The 20,693-nt window shown below is 41.4% G+C and overlaps 1 protein-coding gene across 3 annotated transcripts in view; it reads right to left on the reverse strand.

Annotated features, from left to right (window-relative positions):
• ARMH3 (armadillo like helical domain containing 3) overlaps window positions 1-20,693 on the reverse strand; it is a 184,172-nt gene that overhangs the window by 110,138 nt on the left and 53,341 nt on the right. For all 3 annotated transcript variants that reach the window (XM_082722373.1, XM_082722374.1, XM_082722375.1), the window contains exon 20: window positions 15,594-15,682. In XM_082722373.1, the coding sequence (XP_082578499.1) occupies window positions 15,594-15,682 (89 nt within the window). The remainder of the gene's footprint in view (window positions 1-15,593; window positions 15,683-20,693) is intronic.

Consider the following 20,693-nt stretch of genomic DNA (forward strand, 5'->3'; position numbering starts at 1 on the left):
AAGGGCTGCCTACTCTACCCACTACCTCCAGAGCTTAGACAAGCCCTGTTAATGGATAAATCATCTGACAATCAGACTCTAAAAACTCACAGGAGACAAGAGAAAAGAACGGGTAGAACATGTGGCACAGGGCAAAACAGCAAAACACAATGGCTGGAGAGAGACAAAGCAGCTTTTGTTCACATCCAATCAAGGAGGGCTTTTGTCCCTAGCACATACAGCACAAAGATGCGGCCTCAGCAGTGGTTATGTGGTAATTAAGGAGCAGAAAACCTGGAGGAAAAGAAGTGGGAGCGATGATTTATTGCTCCTCTGCTGGACTACAACTAGTCTTGATCTCTGGGATTCAGAGTCAGGGATGACAAAGTGATAAATGCAAGGGGAAGAAGAGAGCAATTCTGGCACAGGCCAAGAGGCAACCTATGTCCCAACTACCACAGATATCAGTGGAGCCAAACAGTTTTGAGAAGAATTCAGCACTGCAGTACTCTGAGGGTCAGTGCCAGGGAAAACCTGCATTCTGCCCCTGATAATTCAGGCAGAGATACCTACCTACTCCATACACAGCCCCCCATCTCCAAAAAAGGCCAGGGTTTTCTCACCTGGAATTGGTCATTCTCTAGAGGAAATTACATAGGCAGAGAAAATGAACAAAGCAACCTTAAAATCAGCTCCCACAAGCCTCTTACATCAAGGACCATAATTCCTCCTCAAGAGAGAATGCCCCAGCATCCCATGGAATAGTGCTTTTTGAAAATCATCACCCTTTGCACTCATTCTGTCAACTGTTTGGTGTCCTCTCTATCACCATGCACACAAGGTCTGCTATCCTCTGACCTGATGTATGGGGAGTTCTAAGTCTGTGAGGCTTCAGGATAGCTGATTTTTGGAACTAGAAAGGACTTTAGAGATCATGTAATCCAGTTCCCTCGTTTCTGGATCAGAAAACGCCTCTTCCCAGCACCACCCCAAGTAGCTAGTGACTAAGCTGAGATTAGAACCTGGTCTCCTGTTTAGTGTGCTTTCTCCCATTCCACTAAGATTAAATAAAGGTGCCAGATGGAATTAAATGTTAAAGGGAGAGACGCTTACCTACAAATGGTGTGCTTAGATCTGCTGACTACACTATTCCCAACACTTATCTTGACTCTGCTTTATAACCTTCTCCATCTACTGGCTATTTCAGTTCGTTTTCATAAATCTGGTCCACTCTTTCTCTTGATCCTGAGGTACTTATTAAGAGTACAGATGTTTAATACCTCATTATTACCTTTCTACTGCCCATTTGCAACACTAAAAGATTCCCAAGTAGCCTCTCTCAGCATCAACCGCCTCAGCAGGGCCTGTGTCTGCTCTTGTCGCTCTTCTCTCACACACCTTTTTCCCCTCTTCTGTTTCTGCCTCCTTTGTAGTATCTTGAAAGAAAGAAAGAAAAAAAGAAAGGAAGGAAGGAAAGAAGGAAATGAGAAAGAAAAAGAAAAAGAAAAGAAGAGAAAGAAGGAAGGAAGAGGGAAGGAAAGGGAAGGAGGGAGGGAGCGCAGGGGAGTAGCAGCACGTAACTGTCAACGAAAACTATTCCCATCCCCCTCACTCAGCTTTGTCCTCTTTAAAATTAAGATCTGAACATGGAATGTGATTGGATCTGGACTTTAAAGGGAGCCAAGGGCATCTGGATGGCTCAGTCAGTTAAGTATCCAACTCTTGATTTCAGCTCAGGTCATGATCTTAGGATCGTGCGATCAAGCCAGTGTCAGGCTCCCCACTCAGCGGGGAGTCTGCTGGAGATTCTCTCTCACTCTCCCTTTGCCCCTCCTCCTGCTTGTGTACCTCACATGCTCTCACTCGCCCTCTCTCTAAATTAAATAAATAAGTCTTTTTTAAAAAATAAATAAAGGGAGCCAAGATCCCCTTTCTTTATGCAAAATCAGAACTGAAACAAAACAAGACAAAAACACTGGTATAAATAATTAGCAGCCAGGCTTATTCATAAGCTGTTATGGTACAGAGCTACGCATGGGATTTAAGTGCAGGCCAAAAAAGAGAACAGCTTCTTATCAGACAGGGGCAAGTCAAGGACAGGAGAAAATTGGCACTTGGGATCTCAGTGCCAACACATAAGTAGCACAGAGCTCATCCTGGCTGGCTCCTGGCTCACCACTCTCCTTGTGCACACGTGTACACACACACACACACACACACACACATTTTTAGAAAACTGCCCTTTATCCACTTGTCCACTTGGTGTCATCTGGGCACATGACCAGCCAAACTGTTCCTCAGATAGTCACAGAAGTAGCAGTACATAAGAGAAGAGTTAAGATAACTATAAAAGATAAGAGGTTGGTTGTATAAACATAGCACTGTTCATTAGTCATATGTCTGTAAGAGCTTGGTATCAAGTACATGTTGTAGTCATTGTGGAGATAAGAGGGGGGCAGGATGTCTTTTTTTTAATATAACCTTTTGGTTCATCGTGCTTCCAATTTTGTTTTGAAGATTTTTTATTTATTTTAGAGATAGAGGGAGAGAAAGAGAGAGAGTGAGGGGGAGGAGCAGAGGGAGAGGGACAAGCAGATTCCCCACTGAGCATGGAGCCTGACAACTCAGGGCTCAATCTCATTACCCTGAGATCGTAACCTGAGCGAAAACCAAGAGTCAGATGCTTAACTGACTGAGTCACCCAGGCACCCTTCCAATTTTTAAACAGTTTCTATAAGGGGAGAAGAGGCTAACACAAGCTCTTCTTTACCAAAGACTTGATGCTTCATCTGATATATTTCCAAAGAAGAAGGGCCTATGTTACAGTAACTCAACACTGTGTAAACAGTGTTACCCCTTTGGTGAGCAATGGCTGCCGATCCCCACAAAACAGAATGGCAGGGCTTATCGAAGACAGTGTCCTTTTAGATGCAGACAGGCTTTGTAGTTTAAACCTTCCAGGCCTTAAGAGACAATTCTCATCAGCTTCCATCCTCCATAGCCCCCAGGAATGGGCTGCCCCAAAATGCCAACACCAGAGAGACATATAATATAAAGAAATGTATCGTATCTTCTTGCTGAGTAACCACCACCACAGGTTAATAACTGTGCCAGAAGCTCACACAAAGTATCTCAAACCTTCCTCTTTTCTACTGCCCTCTATGTGACACCTTAAAAAGAGAGTTAACTACAGAAATCACTTGCCCCAAAGTACACTCCTCTCTTTTCAAAGGGAGAAATACAGTGGCCATAAGTGCTAAGGAAGGTAACATATATTAAGTGTCTGCTAGATACTAAGCATTATGTAAAGCACTGAAAGTACATTATTCTCATCAAATCCCCTTAACTATCCAATGAAAAAGGCATTATTGGTCCCGATTTACAGATGACTAAATTGAAATCCAGGAGGGTTAAATAAGTTACCCAAAGCCACAAAACTAGTTGGGAGCTAAACTGCATCAAGGGCAACAACATATTGGGAAGAAGGTCCATGAATTCCCCTTGCCAAGGTCTTATACAGCTGTACTGGTTCCACCTAAACTTAAATTAAAAGAATGTTTGCTGAGGGTGGGAGAGCTAGCTTTCTAGGGTCAATACCCATATTTGCTACCCAAACCATAACTCTAGTTGAACTCCACTGACCTGGCCCTCATATATCAAAGTGGCCAAATGAAAAAATCCTATAAGGTCAAGTGCATCTCTCTCCTAAGAATGTGAGGATTTCATTCCAGTGACCTAGGACACTTCAACCTGCACACTCTCAAAAACAAGAGGTGAAAAGGAAGGACTCAAACAAGTATTTATACACCCATGCTCATAGCAGCATTATTCATGCCAGCCAAAAGGTGGAAGAACCCAACATCAACTGATGAATGAATAAACAAAATGCAGTATATACAAACGATGGAATAATATTCAGCCTGAAAAAGGAAGAAAATTCTGACACATGCTACAACATGGATGAACTACAAAGACAATATGCTAAGTGGAAAAAGTCAGTCACAAAAGGACAAATCCCAAATGATTCAACTTATATAACTAGAGTAGTCAATTCACAGAGACAGAAAGTAGAGTGGTGGTGGCCAGGAAGTGGAGAGAAGGAGAAATGTAAGAGTTATTGTTTATAGGGTACAGAGAGTTTCAGTTTGGGAAAATGAAAAAAATTCCGGAGATGGAAGGTAGAAATGTTTCCAACAATGATGTGAATATACTTAATGCCACTGAACTGTACATTTTTTTTTTAAAGATTTTATTTTTTTATTTGACAGAGAGAGATCACAAGTAGGCAGAGAGGCAGAGGAGGAAGCAGGCTCCCTGTGGAGCAGAGAGCCTGATGCGGGACTCGATCCCAGGACCCTGAGATCATGACCTGAGCCGAAGGCAGTGGCTTAACCCACTGAGCCACCCAGGCGCCCCTGAACTGTACATTTAAAAATGGTTACTGGGGGGGTACCTGGGTGGCTCAGTGGGTTGGACCTCTGCCTTCAGCTCAGGTCATGATCTCAGCGTCCTGGATCGAGCCCCACATCGGGCTCTCTGCTCAGCGGGGAGCCTGCTTCTCCTCCTCTCTCTGCCTCTCTGCCTACTTTTGATCTCTCTCTGTCAAATAAATAAATAAAATCTTAAAAAAAAAAATGGTTACTGGGTAGCTCAGTGGGTTAAAGCCTCTGCTTACAGCTCAGGTCATGATCCCAGGGTCTTGGGATAGAGACCCGCACTGGGCTCTCTGCTCAGCAGGGAGCCTGCTTCCCTTCCTCTCTCCGCCTGCCTCTCTGCCTACTTGTGATCTCTGTCAGATGAATAAAATTTTTTAAAAAAAGGTTAAATTTTATGTATGTTTTACCAATCAAAAACAAATAAGAGGTCAATGTTTTTCTTTCTACCAACACTAGCAGGAGCCCCACAAACATTCATCCCAACTTTCTATAACTTCAGTGTAAGTGCCTAGCTAAAATTTACATCACGGTATACACAGCACAGAGTACATGGCCAAACACGCAAAAATGTTTCCTCTTTGATGGGCTAAAGAAAAGGAGCCAAATATGCTCAATCAACAGAGAGCCACGGACTCTTGGGCAGGAATGCAAATTCAAAATGAATCTTGAGTAGCCTTCAAGACAGCAACACTATGGCAGCCTTCAGAATGATTAAAGTTCACCATCAGAGCCACCAAAGCACTTAAGTACCAAAAACAGTCTAGGAAATCCTTGGGGATCCTGGATTAGACTGCTAATCTTTGCTAACTCTATTAAATGAGGCTCCAGATACCTGGCTCCAAATACTCTTAACCTACACTGAGTGAAAAATAGAGAAGTTAGGTCAGTGAGATATTTGAGGCATTATATTCCACATGCAATATGGTTAAGTTGTAGGGAAGTAGGTGCTCCGTACACATTTGTTTCTTCATTGGAAAGTCTACCAGGCAATTTGAAAATTTTGTTTCTGGGCTCTTTTTCAGGAACTACAAATTGGCTGCAACTGCTGCCTCTTCTGACTCTACTAGAGGCACCAGTCAGTCTCACACTTAGCTTTGGCCCAAGCTCCTTCCCAGGGGGATCTTGCACGTCAAGTATGGCAAGAGTGCGCCGAAGTTCTGACTTCTGAATGCAGATATATGTGGAATATAAGATAGCAAGCAGGTTCTGGGAAGCTGAACCAGGAATAGGTACCTTGATGGTTTCCTGAGTCCCAAGTGAATTCCCAGAGGCAGAAACAGATCTATTTCTCAAATGGGAAGAATTTGGTGCCATCCACTTGAGAATTCTGCCACCTCACACAGGCCTCCCTTACCCCACAAGGAGCCTTGTTTGCAGAGCTGCTCTTAATATCAATGTACCCCACATGATGAGGACTCCCCCAGAATTTTTTCCTGAATTGCTTTGAATTCAAGGAGAGAGTAGCAGTAAATTGTGTTGCCATGTAGAAGAGTAGAATGAATAATGGATATGGGAACTTCTCCAGGACTAAAACCTGTCCCCCACACTGAGGTAAACCAGGTGCAGAGAAGAACAAGCCAACTACAGGAAGACACAATTAAGTGGTAGCTCAGATGCCTGCCTCAGAGGAGCAAAGGGGAAGATTAATTATAAAACCAAGTGAATGACATTTAAATAATATTAAAAACAGGAAGGAGACAGCCTTTAGCAGAGCACAAATAAATTGTCTCCAAAGAATCAGTTCAGAAAGAGCTATTATTTTAACAGTTTTAACATACTATAAAGAAAAAGAGAAAGAAAGCAAAGACAAGACTCAACCAGGCCCTATGTTGTGGCCTGGCACAGAGCTGGGAGGAAATGCCGGAGATCCAAATCAAAATGCGCTCATTTGGGGAAATAGATAATTTCACAGTGACTGATAGAAGAGAAATATTAGGATCTCACTTGCTTAGAAGAAAGGCAGAGAAACTCCAAGGACAGGCTAGAAATAGCACTAGTATAACAAGCCAATGCCTCCCAAACCCCAGAGGCACTATAACTCTAGCCAATTCCAGCATCTCTGGACAAAACCACCAATTACCCAGGGACACTGCCAACAATCAGCAGGCTCCCTGTCAATCAGCAAAGTGGTGCAGGAAGGACTTAGAAGCCAACATGTACCAGTAGAATAAACACAAAATACACCAGGTGGCCTCTCAGAATATAGGTATCTGTCTGGCTGCAAACCCAAGCCCCTCACTTAAAGAGGCCAATGAATGAAACAAGAAAATGAAATAGTTTTGGTTGTGTGCTATAAGCCCTCCAGGTGAACACAGGAGAAAAGTTAGTACATCTGATAGGAGGATTCTGGGAAGACAAGCAGAGTAGAAAGCCAACAGGTATCTCTCTCCCTACCCGGATAATCACTGCAGTGATGGAATCTGTCTGATGTTAACTATTTTGGAATTCTGAAGTATGGTAAAGGTTTTCAGTTTCCAAGGGAAGACTTTGATGGTAAACTTTGGGTAATTTCAGTCAATTTCAGCACTTAGCAAAGTAGCAACGAGGCATTCCCCAACCTACCTGCCCAGCCATGTTGCCGGGCAAGAGCATGCACACAGCCTGTAGAAGGTAGGGTGGGCAAAAAATGAGTCTATCCCCTAAATACTGGAGATCTGTGCTTGGAGAGCTGATTCCTGCTTCTGATTACAGAGATGTAGACAAAGAAGCAAGCTGCCAATATTGTTGCGCCTCCTCCCACTGAGGCAAACCCATCCCCACCCACGTCAGTTACATCCATGAGATTTAAAAGGGCCACGTATAGGGTGCCTTCAGCTCAAGTCACCATCTCAGGGTCCTGGGATCAAGCCCCACAGCGGGCTTCCTGCTCAGTGGGGAGTCTGCTTCTGCCCTGTCTTGTGCCTGTGCTCTCTCTCTCAAATATATCAATAAAATCTTTAAAAAAATAAATAAATGAAGGGCCAAGTGCCCTTTTTCTCCACCTTCATTTTTTTGTATGTTTCTTTGCAGAAACAAAGCCAGACATTTAAGACTAGAACATTCAAAAACAACTGCATAGGGGCACCACTGTGGCTCAGTCAGTTAAGCATCTGACTCTTGATCTCAGCTCAGGTCTTGATCTCAGGGTCATGAGTTCAAGCCCTGTGTTGGGGGTCCTTTAAAAAAAAATTAATTGCATATACAGGGAAATCTAGAAAGTAACTGCACATGCCCAAGAAAAGGCTCAGAAGAGTGCAAAGAAGACATTAAGTTTACACTCATGCTGAACATGGGCAGAGATAGCCTACAACAACAACAACAACAACAAAACAATAATTAAAGATATTAACCAAGGGACGCCTGGGTGGCTCAGTTGGTTAAGCAGCTGCCTTCAGCTCAGGTCATGATCCCAGCGTCATGGGATCGAGTCCCACAAAGGGGTCCTTGCTCCGCAGGGAGCCTGCTTCTCCCTCTGACTCTGCCTGCCACTCTGTCTGCCTATGCTCGCTCACGCTCGCTCTCTCTCTGACAAATAAATAAATAAAATCTTAAAAAAAAATTAACCAAAAAAAGCAAACTCTGAGGAAGAGTGAACTGATTTCTTGAACCTGAGAATATTATATTAAGTGAAATAAGCCGGTCGCAAAAAGACAAACACTGTATGATTTCACTCACTTGGGGTGCTTAGTGTAGTCAAAATCATAAAGACAGAAAGTGGAATACTGCTTGCCAGAGGCTGGCAAAGGGAGGAATGGGGAGTTCTTGTCCGGTAGGTATAGAGTTTTTGTTTTACAAGATGAAAGGAATTATGGGGAGAGATGGTGGGGATGGCTGCACAACAATGTGGTAAACATTTGATACCACTGAACCACACACTTAAAAACAGTTAAGATGGTAAGTATTATGTGTATTTTAACACACACACACACACACACACGTATCAACAGACTGCACTGCCTAAGGGCTCCACACCCCTCTAGATGAACTGGAAAAAAGAACAAATTCTTATTTTAAATGGAAGTTAGGTTCTGTGTTACATTTTCCTTGCTGTTGAAGTACATCTGCTTAAAAGGGAAAATAAGGTTCTCAACTATCTCCAATTCCCCGTTTACTTGGGGACACTGCAATTCTCACAGTTACCACCCACCCTCTTCTTTATCATGAAAATGTGCCCTTATGTGAAAGTTCCCATATGGAACTCAGACTCTTGGAAATGCAGGAGGACCCCATACACCTTGCTCCTGTGCAGCTGCCTGTAAGCATGCTCAGAAGCCAGTGCCTTCCAGGGTCCTATACCACCTGCTTATTTTTTCCAATACTGCCCAGCTGAGAGAGAGCTAAAATCATTACCCTTTAAGAAATCAAACTGTCAGTGAGACCACATCTCAGTAGAGGCATGTGACGTAGAATCAAGAACTTTACTTCCTGCCAAAATGTGAGAAAAACAGTAACAGACCTGTCCTGCTCACTGGAGATGCAGGGAACAATGATATCTCATGAAACCAAGTATGCTCCTTTAGAACTAGTACAGGCAGAGCATCAAAAGCACAGCTACTCCTTCCTCTGTCTCTTTTGGCTGACAAGATGCTAATAGGCCTATGAGAGTTGACATTTCTCTGGAAAGGAAGTGACTTCATGTGCAGAGAAAAGAACAGAGATTTCTCACTCTTTTCAGGGGCTTTTTGGTGGGAATCTTTTTCTCCTTCTAACAGGCTAAACCTGTTAGAAATTCTTATCTTTTGCTCCTGCCAAGTTTTTGAGGGAATGAAAGAAAGAGTCAAAATAGTATAAATTTTAGACTTAGCCAAATGTGGTGATTTGAAGGAAAAGAGAGTCTTCTGGCATTCTTTTTCAGTCCTAGGGCTTTCTACACTGCTGTACAAAATGATGGAAACAGAAAAATGCCTTCTAATGACCCTGTATTAAAACATTCTGAGAGAAATTGATCATACACAGAAGAAAGAGACCTCCATCTTTTTGCACATAGAAGCTAGAGCAGTCTTAATTAGGCACATCAAGCCTAGAATACATCTTGTAACATATTCCCCTACATCAGAGAAAATTTGGGGGAAAGAGGAAGAACAATTTAAAAAGCAATTTTAAAAACAAAATAGCAACAGCAGCTGCCAAAATTCCTCTCCCCATCTACTCTAGCTGTTTATTGCTTTGTCCTTCCTTCCTCCCCATACCTTCTCCAAAACTAAAAGAAGCAATATTGTAGAGTTATATAAGATCTCACCATTGGAGGAAGCTGGGTGAAGGGTGCGAGAACTTGCTATACTATTTTTGCAACTTCCTGTGAGTCTATAATTATATCAAAATTGAAAGTTCAAAAAAGAAACTAAACAAACAAACAAAGCTGACAATTAAAAGTTCAAAGGATAGTTTCCCGAAACCAGGAAGGGCCACCAAGCTGTCAAAGCTATACTTACTTATACAAGAACACACAGGTCCATCTATGGCTAAGGTCAGACTTTCTCTTGAAAATTTTCAGCCCTATGTGACAACACCTATAATATAACAAGCTTCCAACAAAAGCCTCACTCCCAGTCTCAAGGTACACCTAACCACGAAGTCACAGACTTCTGCTAGTGATGAGAAAGCCAGCTGGATCCACAAAGCTGTGACACTCTCTGGGTTTTCCATTTTTCCCAGTAGGTTATCTAAAAGGTCAGGCCATGTACAATTTCTCTCTTTTTCACAAAGCTGTGAATGCTTTGGATGCTATTTAGCACAGTGAAGCTGAACAGATTGTTTTGGGGGCTTTGGGGGCCTTTCTTCCTGCAGGGAAGCAAATGTGGCCTAGTGATCTGCGTCTGAGCATAGAAGTCAGGAACTCTAAGTTCTAATCATGACTCTGTTTAGTATCTGGTTCCATGATCCTTAGCAAGGTACTTACCCTCCTATACCTCCACTCCCTTCCCCAACAAATGGTGATAAAAATAATGACATATCACCCAGGGATGTGGCAAAGTGAAAGGGTAAGAAGGACGGTGATCCATAGATAAATGTCGAATACAAAATGTCAGTATAAATCTGCCTTTAAATCGACCCATGTTTTCAGACTGTGGAAAGCTACACTATTTAAATGCAGGCTGCCTCCCCAGTGCCCCTACTGCCTGCAGTGGAAAGAAGTAAAATAAGCTGACTCCATGAAGCTCTGTTCGGGTCTTTTCCTCTCTAACAACTACATGCTTCTCTCTAAACATTCTGCTCATTCTTTGGTTAATGGCTTGGAAACCATCAAAGTTTCCATTTTTACTTAGTTAAAAGCAATCCATGTATCTGTAGATAAGGAAGAAACAGACAAAGGAAAGAGAAATCACCTACCACTCCCTTTCATATCAACAATTCAAATAGGGGCGACGGGGTAGGTCAGTGGGTTAAGCATCTGACTTTGTCTTGGGGTCCTGATCTCTCAAATAAGTAAATAAAATCTTCAAAAATTTTTTCAAATAAAAAGGGGATAAAGTCTGCTCTACAGAAACATGACAACAAACATCCTACTGGATTCTATTATTATTACTGTTGTTGTTATTATTGTTATCATTGCTGCTGTTACTGTTGTGAGACCCAAACACAACACTGTGCTGCTGACTCATTACTAATAGAAATTCTACATGTCCACTTATTCATTTATTCATTCAAATGTTTTCTGAGACCCTGTTATAAGCCAAGTAGTGTGCGGAGGATAAAGTGATGATAAAAACATGGGCTCGGGGCGCCTGGGTGGCTCAGTGGATTAAGCCGCTGCCTTCGGCTCAGGTCATGATCTCAGAGTCCTGGGATCGAGTCCCGCATCGGGCGCTCTGCTCAGCGGAGAGCCTGCTTCCCTCTCTCTCTCTCTCTGGCTGCCTCTCCATCTACTTGTGATTTCTCTCTGTCAAATTAATAAATAAAATCTTAAAAAAAAAAAAAAAAAAAGCCTCTGCCTTCAGCTCGGGTCATGATCTCGGGATCCTGGGATGGAGCCCCACATTGGGCTCTGCTCTGCAGGGAGCCTGCTTCCCCTCTCTATTTCAGCCTGCCTCTCTGACTACCTGTGATCTCTGTCGAATAAATAAATAAAATTAAAAAAAAAAAAAAAAAAAAAAACATGGGCTCTGCCCTACAGAAGTTTTTTAAGAAGAAAGAAAGATATTTAAATAAATCATTATACAGACTTATGCACACATTGCAAAACAGTACAATATGCTAAAATAGAAACCTGAAGTGCCATAGGAAGACACAGGAAATAAAATATAGTGACCAACATGCTCTTTATCCCCAAGAAGTTCAGAGAGGAGGTTGGGAAGCTAAAATTCCTAGGAGGAATACAGTATGATCAGTAAATAAAGAGAAAATATTAACACAGATAATAAGATACTCTGTGAAAAGAGAAGCAATTGGGAGGCCATGGAACCTAAAATTAAGACAGGGATTTTTTAAAAATGTTTATTTATCCATTTATTTATTTTTAAAGACTTTATGTATTTGACAGAGTGAGAGACAGTGAGAGAGGGAACACATGCAGGGGAGTGCCAGAGGGAGAAGCAGGCTCCGCTCAGAGCAGAGAGCCAGATTCAGGGCTCAATCCTAGGACTCTGGGATCATGACCTGAGCTGATGGCAGACGTTCAATGACTAAGCCACCCAGTGCCCCAAGACAGGGATTCTTAACACAGGATCATGGATGGCTTCAGAGGGTCCGTGAACTCTCTGAAATTATATGCAAAATATGTATATGCAAATGGACATTTTTCTGGACAGAAAGATCTTATCTTTCATTATATTCTCAAAGGTAAAGACCTATTTTCTAGTATCTTAGCCTAAAACCCAGTTTTCTATCTCTATAGAGGATAGTTTTAAGACATAATCTTTTATCCAAAATAGGAGATCTAGGTAGCCTAGAGGTCAGAGAAGAGCTTTTGAACTTTCCATAACTTAGTGAAAAATAGTGATTGCTAAAAAGAGGGCAATGACAGAGACAGGCCTTTCTTTTCCTACCCTCGTTAGAGTTAGCCTAAATATATTTCCCCACATACTCAGATACTATGGTGACGGGCATCATATAAATAGACAATGGCAGCAGGAAGAAGGTCAGGGCTTATATCTGTAAAATCAAGAGGCCAGGCAGGATTAAACCCCCAAATAATCCAGCTACCTTATTCTATGGGAATTTGAAAGGGGGCCTCTGGTTACCTTCCCATTAACAAGGAGTGACTGCAGTCAAACAGCACAGGAATAAAAATCACCATCTGAAGTGCAGTGATAACACACACCCACATTCCAAACAACAAAAGGCATTTGGGCCCTAGCCAATTGCTTCCTAGACACCCAAAGGCTTCTGTGTGCCCAATCTAACAACACATGCCTTACCAGTTTTATTTATAAATAAAATTCAATTAAAGTTCTCAGCACAGTATGGGGATCTATACACATAAGCATATTTACCATGATGAGGTTCACACACCTCCAGCAAATCCTTAAGTCTAGAAGGCAAAGAAAGAGTAAAAACATGGGCTTACCAACATATGAGGGGTACTGCCAGCCAAGGAGTGGGAGGATCCATCATAACCACATTTATATTCACTGATTGCAATATTATACATTATTATGGGCTCTGATGCATCAGATGTAGTAGAGTATTTTGCAACGTTCCTTAACACCTGCTGCTCTGCATCTCACTGTGTATGAATACAGGGAGCCAGGGTTCCAGGAGGCTCACCCAGTCTACATAAGAAAAGGACCTAACCTCACTTGGCAGAGAACTCCAGTACAAATGCCTATGCCTCAGGAACAAGAAGTCATCCCAGCATCACTAATAATCATCATGTTCATCTCCTCTCAGCCTATCAAGGCTTAGGATGCCAGTCAATCAGTCGTGAAATAGCACAAAATTACAAACAGAGCTGCACATGACAGAAAGTACTCCAAGACATAAAGTCAAGTGACTGAACAGGATAAAAATGGTCTCCTGCCTCACGATTTCCTAGCCAGAATAGGGAAATGCTAAGATCAAGAAAATATAAATACAGAGGACATTTTTAATCTCTTTAAAAGATAACTGACTCTTGGGATGCCTGGGTGGGTCAGTCTGTTAAGTTTCTGCCTTCAGCTCAGGTTATGATCCCAGGGTTCTGGTATAGAGTCCCACATCAGGTTCCTTGCTCAGTGGGGAGCCCGCCTCTACCTCCACCTACCACTCCCCCTGCTTGTACGCTCTCACTCTCTCTCTCAAATAAATAAAATCTTAAGAAAAAAAACAAAAAGATAACTGACACTTTAAACAAAAATGATGGCAATAGGGACACCTGGGTGGCTCAGTGGGTTAAAGCCTCTGCCTTCGGCTCAGGTCCTGGGATAGAGCCCACATCGGGCTCTCTGCTCTGCAGGGAGCCTGCTTCCCCCTCTCTCTCTGCCTGCCTCTCTGCCTACTTGCAATCTTGGTCTGTCCAATAAATAAATAAAATCGTTTTTTAAAAAATGATGGCAACGTATTTTGGGGCTTATAACATATATGCCAGTAGGATATAAGACAACAATACCACAAAGGACAGGATACAAAGTGGAGGAAGGAAAGTAATGGAAAGCCCTGGGCCCCAGCAAGAAAGATGAGGGTAAATAGTAAAAGGCAATGTAACAGAACAATGAGGAAGAGGACCACACATGATGAGGATGGGAGAAAAGCCAGAGAGATCCCAGGAACCAGAGACAGGATGGCTAGGATAGAACAGGAAAAAAAAAAAAAAAAAAACAGAATACAAGAGAAAAATCAAACCCAAAGAGAATCAAAAGCAGGCAGAAACAACTATTAGCACCAACTCGTTAGTACTACAATGGGTAACTTCATCCCAGTATAGACATAAACCATTTGTCCTTGTTTTAAGTCCTACAACTATACCAACATCCACAGATTTGTATTATTTTTGTATTTTCTCTTTAATCCTAAAGTTTTAGATCCTAGCCATCATATAACTATTCATAGACAACCACAATAGTCCTATATATTAATAAGAATTGTTCCTACCTAGGAAACTCTAACTTTAGTCATTTCAAGCTCTTCTGATCTCTTTAGATCTTTAGATCTGATCATCTCAATCTCAAACTCTCACACAAACCCACTCTTTTCTCCTAAAATACCAAAATGCGACTATTGCCACTTAGTGTTATTCTCCTGTTCACTCTTCGCCACCATAGGCAGTAACTGCAAAGAACTTGCTAATCCATTAATTAAAGATCTCTATTTCCCATTATAGAGGACTAAATTTAGAAAGCCAAATTGGGTTGGGAGGAAACCATGTGTCACAACAAGTGAGATGAATTCCATGGAAGGGGGTGGGGTTACTGGCCTGTTTCTTACAAAGCCTCTGACACTAACACACCCTCCTCTACTGAGAATACACACAAGCTCTTCCATGGGTGGAGCAACCATTCATCACTGTAATCATCTGAAGAAGACTTGATTGTACCATCAGGTCACAAAAGCCACAGGACCTATCAGCAAGCAAAGGCCTCAGGGAGCATGTCTCCTCGGCTTTCCTGAAACCTCCAATTTAGTTACACAAAAGAAAGGGGTGGCAAGCCAGCATTAATTGTACCCTTAGAGAAGAGCCACTTCCCGCCCGCAGGGGTAGCTGTAACTTCACTGGGCGACCAAATGGATACAAAGACAAAAGTAAACACTGTAATTTGCTGTTTTTGTCTCTGGCACAGGGGGAGTGGTACAATTGACACTGTCTGTAAACAGTAATAATGCCAGATGTAACACAAAGAACAGGATTTCCCCCCCATCTCTCCACCCCCTCCCCACCCCCTCTCCCTATGACATTCCTCCTGAGATTACTCATCTTGAGGAAACACACAGAAGCCTCCCTATAGTCCATATGCTGCTACCACATGGAACTGAGGGAGAATCCAAATTTGTACTGACTCCTCCTACCTCTTATTCAAAGCAAGAATCATTAGAGCTCAGGATATATTCAATTGTTTCTACCAGCTGACAAAAAAATACAGGGAGTAGAAATTTAGGAGGAAGTATGGACTACGATACTCAACATGCCTACATCTGGATAAGAACAAGGCTGAAATGACAAAAAGTATAAAGGAAAATAGAAGCATCCAAACAAACTAAAAAGTTTTTAAAAATTTCATCTGTGCCTAGGCCTAGGGGCTCATAAGAAATATAGGAAAAGAAAATTAATTCAAAAGAGAAAGTTACCTGACCATAGCTCCCGCCAGGTATAATGCAGGCGTACTCTACACTTCTTCTGGTAGCAAAGCAGTTTATGCACTACCTGAATGCAGCGTCTGTAACAGAGAAAAACCGGGATAAGCCTAAAAGTATGCTGAAACTCACCACAGATACCCTTTTCTTTACGAAGGCAGCTTTGCTAAGGCCACTAAAGATGCTGGAGATGAATTTGTACACAAGTAAAAGAAAGAAACTCCACCTTGCTGTGCATAAACTGTCCCCCCCTAACACACACACACACACACACACACACAGACAATGCTTGTGCTCATTTCCTTTATCACTAAGAAAAGGGGGCTATAATTGCATATAGGTCAGCAGCCGATCAGGTATTACAGATACCATTTCCTTGAGTATCTTTCCTTTGAGAAAAGCATACATTAGTGGACCTGAGTTAAGACTACTCCATTCAATGTTGCGCACATAGGCTATAAAAATACAAAATTAAAGACCATGACCTGAGTTAAAATCAAGATTCATATGCTTAGCCTACTGAACCACACAGGTACTCTTCTTCAGAGCTACTGAAATTTATTTTTAATTTAAATTAATTTTTAAATTAAATTTTGGTTTAGGGGCGCCTGAGTGGCTCGGTCAGTTAAGCATCTGCCTTCGGCTCAGGTCATGATCCCAGAGTCCTGGGATCAAGCCCTGCAGCGGGCTCCCTGCTCAGTGGGGAGCCTGCTTCTCCCCTGCCTACCATTCCCCTGCCTGTGCTTGCTCTCTGTCTCTCTGTCTCTCTCTCTCCCCCTCAATCTCTCTGTGTCAAATAAATAAATGAAATCTTTTAAAAAATTCTTTATTTAATTCATAATTAACTTAAATTTTATTTACATTAAAGTTAAATTAGGATGCTTGGGTGGCTCAGCCAGTTTAGTGTTAAGCCTTTTGGCTCTGGTCATGATCCCAGGGTACTGGGATCAAATTCCACATCAGGCTCCCTGCTCAGTGGGGAGGCTGCTTCTCCCTCTATTCCTCCCCCTGGCCTCTGTGTTATCTTTCTCTTATGCTCTCTTTCTCTCAAATAAATAAATAAAATCTTTGAAAAAAAGGAATTAAATTAAAAATTCACTCTTCAGCACTCTTCAGTTGCACTAGCCATATATCAAATGCTCAACAACCACATGTGGTTAGTGGCTACCATATCAGACAGCACAACACAGAACTTTTCTATCATCACAAAAACTTCTACTAGGTGGTACAATTCTAGATCACTGGAATATTCAACATTACTCACATCACATTAACATATTTGTTTGGGAGAGTATTTCTAAATCAGCATTTAATAGGCTGAGATGAAAGACTTTTCAAACATTATAAACCTAACAAAAAATATTTTTTCATCTATGATTGGGAGAGGGTTTTGAAAGCGTAAAAAGCCATGGAGGATAGTACAAAGTAGAATACAGCTGAAATTTACTTCCTAAAAATGAGTATCTTGTGTGTTTTTTTTAAGAATGATTACACTAAAACCAAATCATATGGGAAATTACATTTGTAGGAAAGAACACAAAAGCATTACTATGCTTAATGTATATGTTTATACAAATCGATAAGAAAAAATAACATCTCTAATAAGGAAGATGAGCAAAAGAAATAGCCAACAAATCCCCCACCCCACCAAAGGGAGTAAATATGGAAAGATAACACCTTTCTACAGTATTCAACTTCACTTTAAATAGGCATATTAAAAGACTGTTTTTATGTATCAAATTAATACAGATATTAATGTTGACAAAGGTACAATGAAACAGCCACTTATACCTTGTCAAGGAAAGTATAATTGGTACATGGCCCCTTTAGGAGGCAATCTGGCAATCTCTATCAATAGCCTTAATAACGTTTATACCCTTTGACTCACAAACACCACTCCGGAGAATTCAGCTTTACCCAGATACAAAAACTAAATGCTTTAAGCAAAAAGATGTTCATCATAACGTCATTTGTAATAAAAGAAAACTGAAAACAACTGTGGAAATAACATCCAATGCTGAGAGAACAGTAAGTAAATCATCACACATACAGCTGTTCTCCCTTCTCTGTGGGGGATACATTCCAGTACACCCAGTGGATGCCTCAAACTGTCAACAGTATCAAACCGTCTATGCTCTGTTTTTCTCCTATACATACATACCCATGATAAAGTTTAATTTATAAATTAGACACAGTAAGAGATTAACAATAACCAATAATACAATAGAGAAATTATAACAATATACTATAGTAAAAGGTACATGAATGTGGTTTCTCTCTCAAAGCATCTTATTGTACTGTACTCACCCTTCTTATGATAATATGAGATGATAAAATGTCTATGTGGTGACATGAAGTAAGCTGAATGATGTAGGCATTGTGATCTAGCGTTAGGCTACTACTGACCCATGGTATACAGGAAGAGGATCATCTGCTTCCAAACCACAGAAAATGAAATGACTGAGAAAGGGAGACTACTGTATGTTATGTACTAAATTATGTCCCTTCAAAATTCGTATGTTGAAACCCTAACCCTAACGTAACTAATGTGACTGTATTTAGCTATAAGGCCTTTAAGAAAGTCCTTAAAGGGGCGCCTGGCTGGCATAGTCAGAGGAGTGTGCAACTCTTGATCTTGGGGTCATGAGTTCAAGTCCCACATGGGGTGCAGAGATTAAATAAAAAAAATTTTTTTAAAAAGTCATTAAAGTTAAATAAGGTCAAAAGGGTAGAGCCCGAATCTCATAGGGCTAGCTTCTTCTTAAGAAAAGGAAGAGATCCCAAGAGTGCTTGCTCCCACACAGAGACAAAAGGCCATATGAGGATACCTCGAAAAGGTGGTCATCTGTATACCCTGGAAAGGCCTCTGGGGAAACCAAAGGTGCTGGCACCTTGATTTTGGACTTCTAGCCTCTAGAACTATGAGAAGATAAATTTCCATTGTCAAGCCACCCAATCTGTGGTTGTTATCACAGTCCAAGCAGACTAAAACATGGATATATAATGTAAAACCCCATTAAACTCTTTTTATTTTTTAAGGCTTATTTATTTTAGAGTGAGAGAAGCAGGGAGTGCACTGTAGGGGTGAGCCGAGGCGGGGGGGGGGGGCAGCGCGGAGAAGGAGAGAGAGGGAAGCAGACTCCATGCTGAGCAGGGAGCCTAACAGGATGCTGAGCCATGTCCTGAGCCAAAACAAAAGCTGGATGCATGACTAAATGAGCCACCTAGGCAGGGCCCCATGGAGCATTTAAAAAGAATATCCATTAAGAATTTTTCATAATACAGGGCGCCAGGGTGGCTCAGTTGGTTAGACAACTGCCTTCGGCTCAGGTCATGATCCCAGGGTCCTGGAATCGAGCCCCGCATCGGGGGTCCTGGGATCGAGCCCCCACATCAGGCTCCCTGCTCAGTGTGGAGCCTGCTTCTCCCTCTCCCTCTGCTGCTCTGCCTGCTTGTGCTCTCACTTTCTCTGTCAAATAAATAAATAAAATCTTTTTTTTTTTTAAAGGAATTTTTCACAACAGAAGATATTTATGTTACAATGGAAGTTGAAAAAACAGCATGCAAATTGTATGATAATGGTCTCAACCATATTCAAGCACCAAAAAAAGATTTAATTTTGACATTAATTTGGACGGTAGGATTATAGGTAAATTCTATTCTTTCTCTTTTTCTGTTTTCGCCAAATCTTCTACAACTCAATTTTAATAGCTAAGAAATCCACCATTTAAAACAAATTCATCTTTAAATTTTAATATCGGGGGCACCTGGGTGGCTCAGTGGGTTAAAGCCTCTGCCTTCGGCTCCGGTCATGATTTCAGGGTCCTGGGATCGAGCCCTGCATTGGACTCTCTGCTCAGCAGGGAGCCTGCTTCCTCCTCTCTTTCTGCCTGTGTCTCTGTCTACTTGTGATCTCTGTCAAATAAATAAATAAAATCTTTATAAAAAATAAAAATAAAAACTTTAACATCCTCAGGGCATCAGGGTGGCACAGTCGTTTGAGTCTCTGACTCTTGGTTTCAGCTTGGGTCATGATCTTGGGGTGGTAAGATCAGACCCTATGTAAGCCCTGGGACTCAACGTGGAGTCTGTTTGAGATTCTTTCTCCCTTTCCCTGCACCTCCCCCTTGTACATACACTCTCTCTCCCTGAAATAAATCTTTAAAAAAAACTTTTTAAACATCCTCTAAAAAGGGGACAAAGGGACTTTTTAGAGAAGAGAAATGTTCTATACCTTGACTGGGATAGTTGTTACAAGGATGTATACATTTATCAGAACTCATTAAACTGCTCATCCCATTGCAATATTGTTTATAAATCCCTGGCAAAGAGAGTGCAGAAACACAATGGGCAGATCATGAAAGAATAATATGGAGAAAACTTGGATATCTGTAAACCAAGAATCTAAGTACTCAACAACATCATTTCTCAAATCAAGTTAATGCCCGCCCCTTCTACTTTTGCCAAAGTCGGGGGAAAGTCCAGGTAGACATAAAATCCTTGGCTGTGATGAGTACGTAGAAAAACTGGAGCCTGTGTACACCGCTGGTGGAAATGTAAAATGGAAAAAGCAGTGTAGCAGTTCCTCAAAATGTTAGACACAGAGTTACCACATAACCACCCTCAATTCCATATATACACAAAAACCATATATCCATACAAAGACTTGTACATGAATGTTGATAACAGCATTATTCATAATAGCCAAAGATAAAAACAACCCAAATGTCTATCAACTGATGAATGGGTAAATAAAATGACATCACCCATCCACACAACGGAATAGTAATCAGCCACAGAAAGGAATGAAGTACTAATACATGCCACAACACAGATGAAACTTGAAAACATTGTCACAAAAAGTCACATGGCATATGATCTCCCTTACACAAAATGTCAATAGACAAATATATAGAGACAGAAAGTAGGCTGGGGAGTAGGAAAGAAGAAAAAGAAGCCCAAGGCTTAGACTCTATCCCTCTGAAAATCCAGACTCATCACACAAACCAAGATTCAGAAGAAATTGTCAGACTTCTGTTTTCATTCATTCATTCAACAAATATTGGCTGTTTACCAACTAAATGTCTAACACTT

The sequence above is a fragment of the Mustela nivalis genome, assembly GCF_964662115.1.
Source record: "Mustela nivalis genome assembly, chromosome: 2".
Taxonomy (NCBI): Eukaryota; Metazoa; Chordata; class Mammalia; order Carnivora; family Mustelidae; genus Mustela; species Mustela nivalis.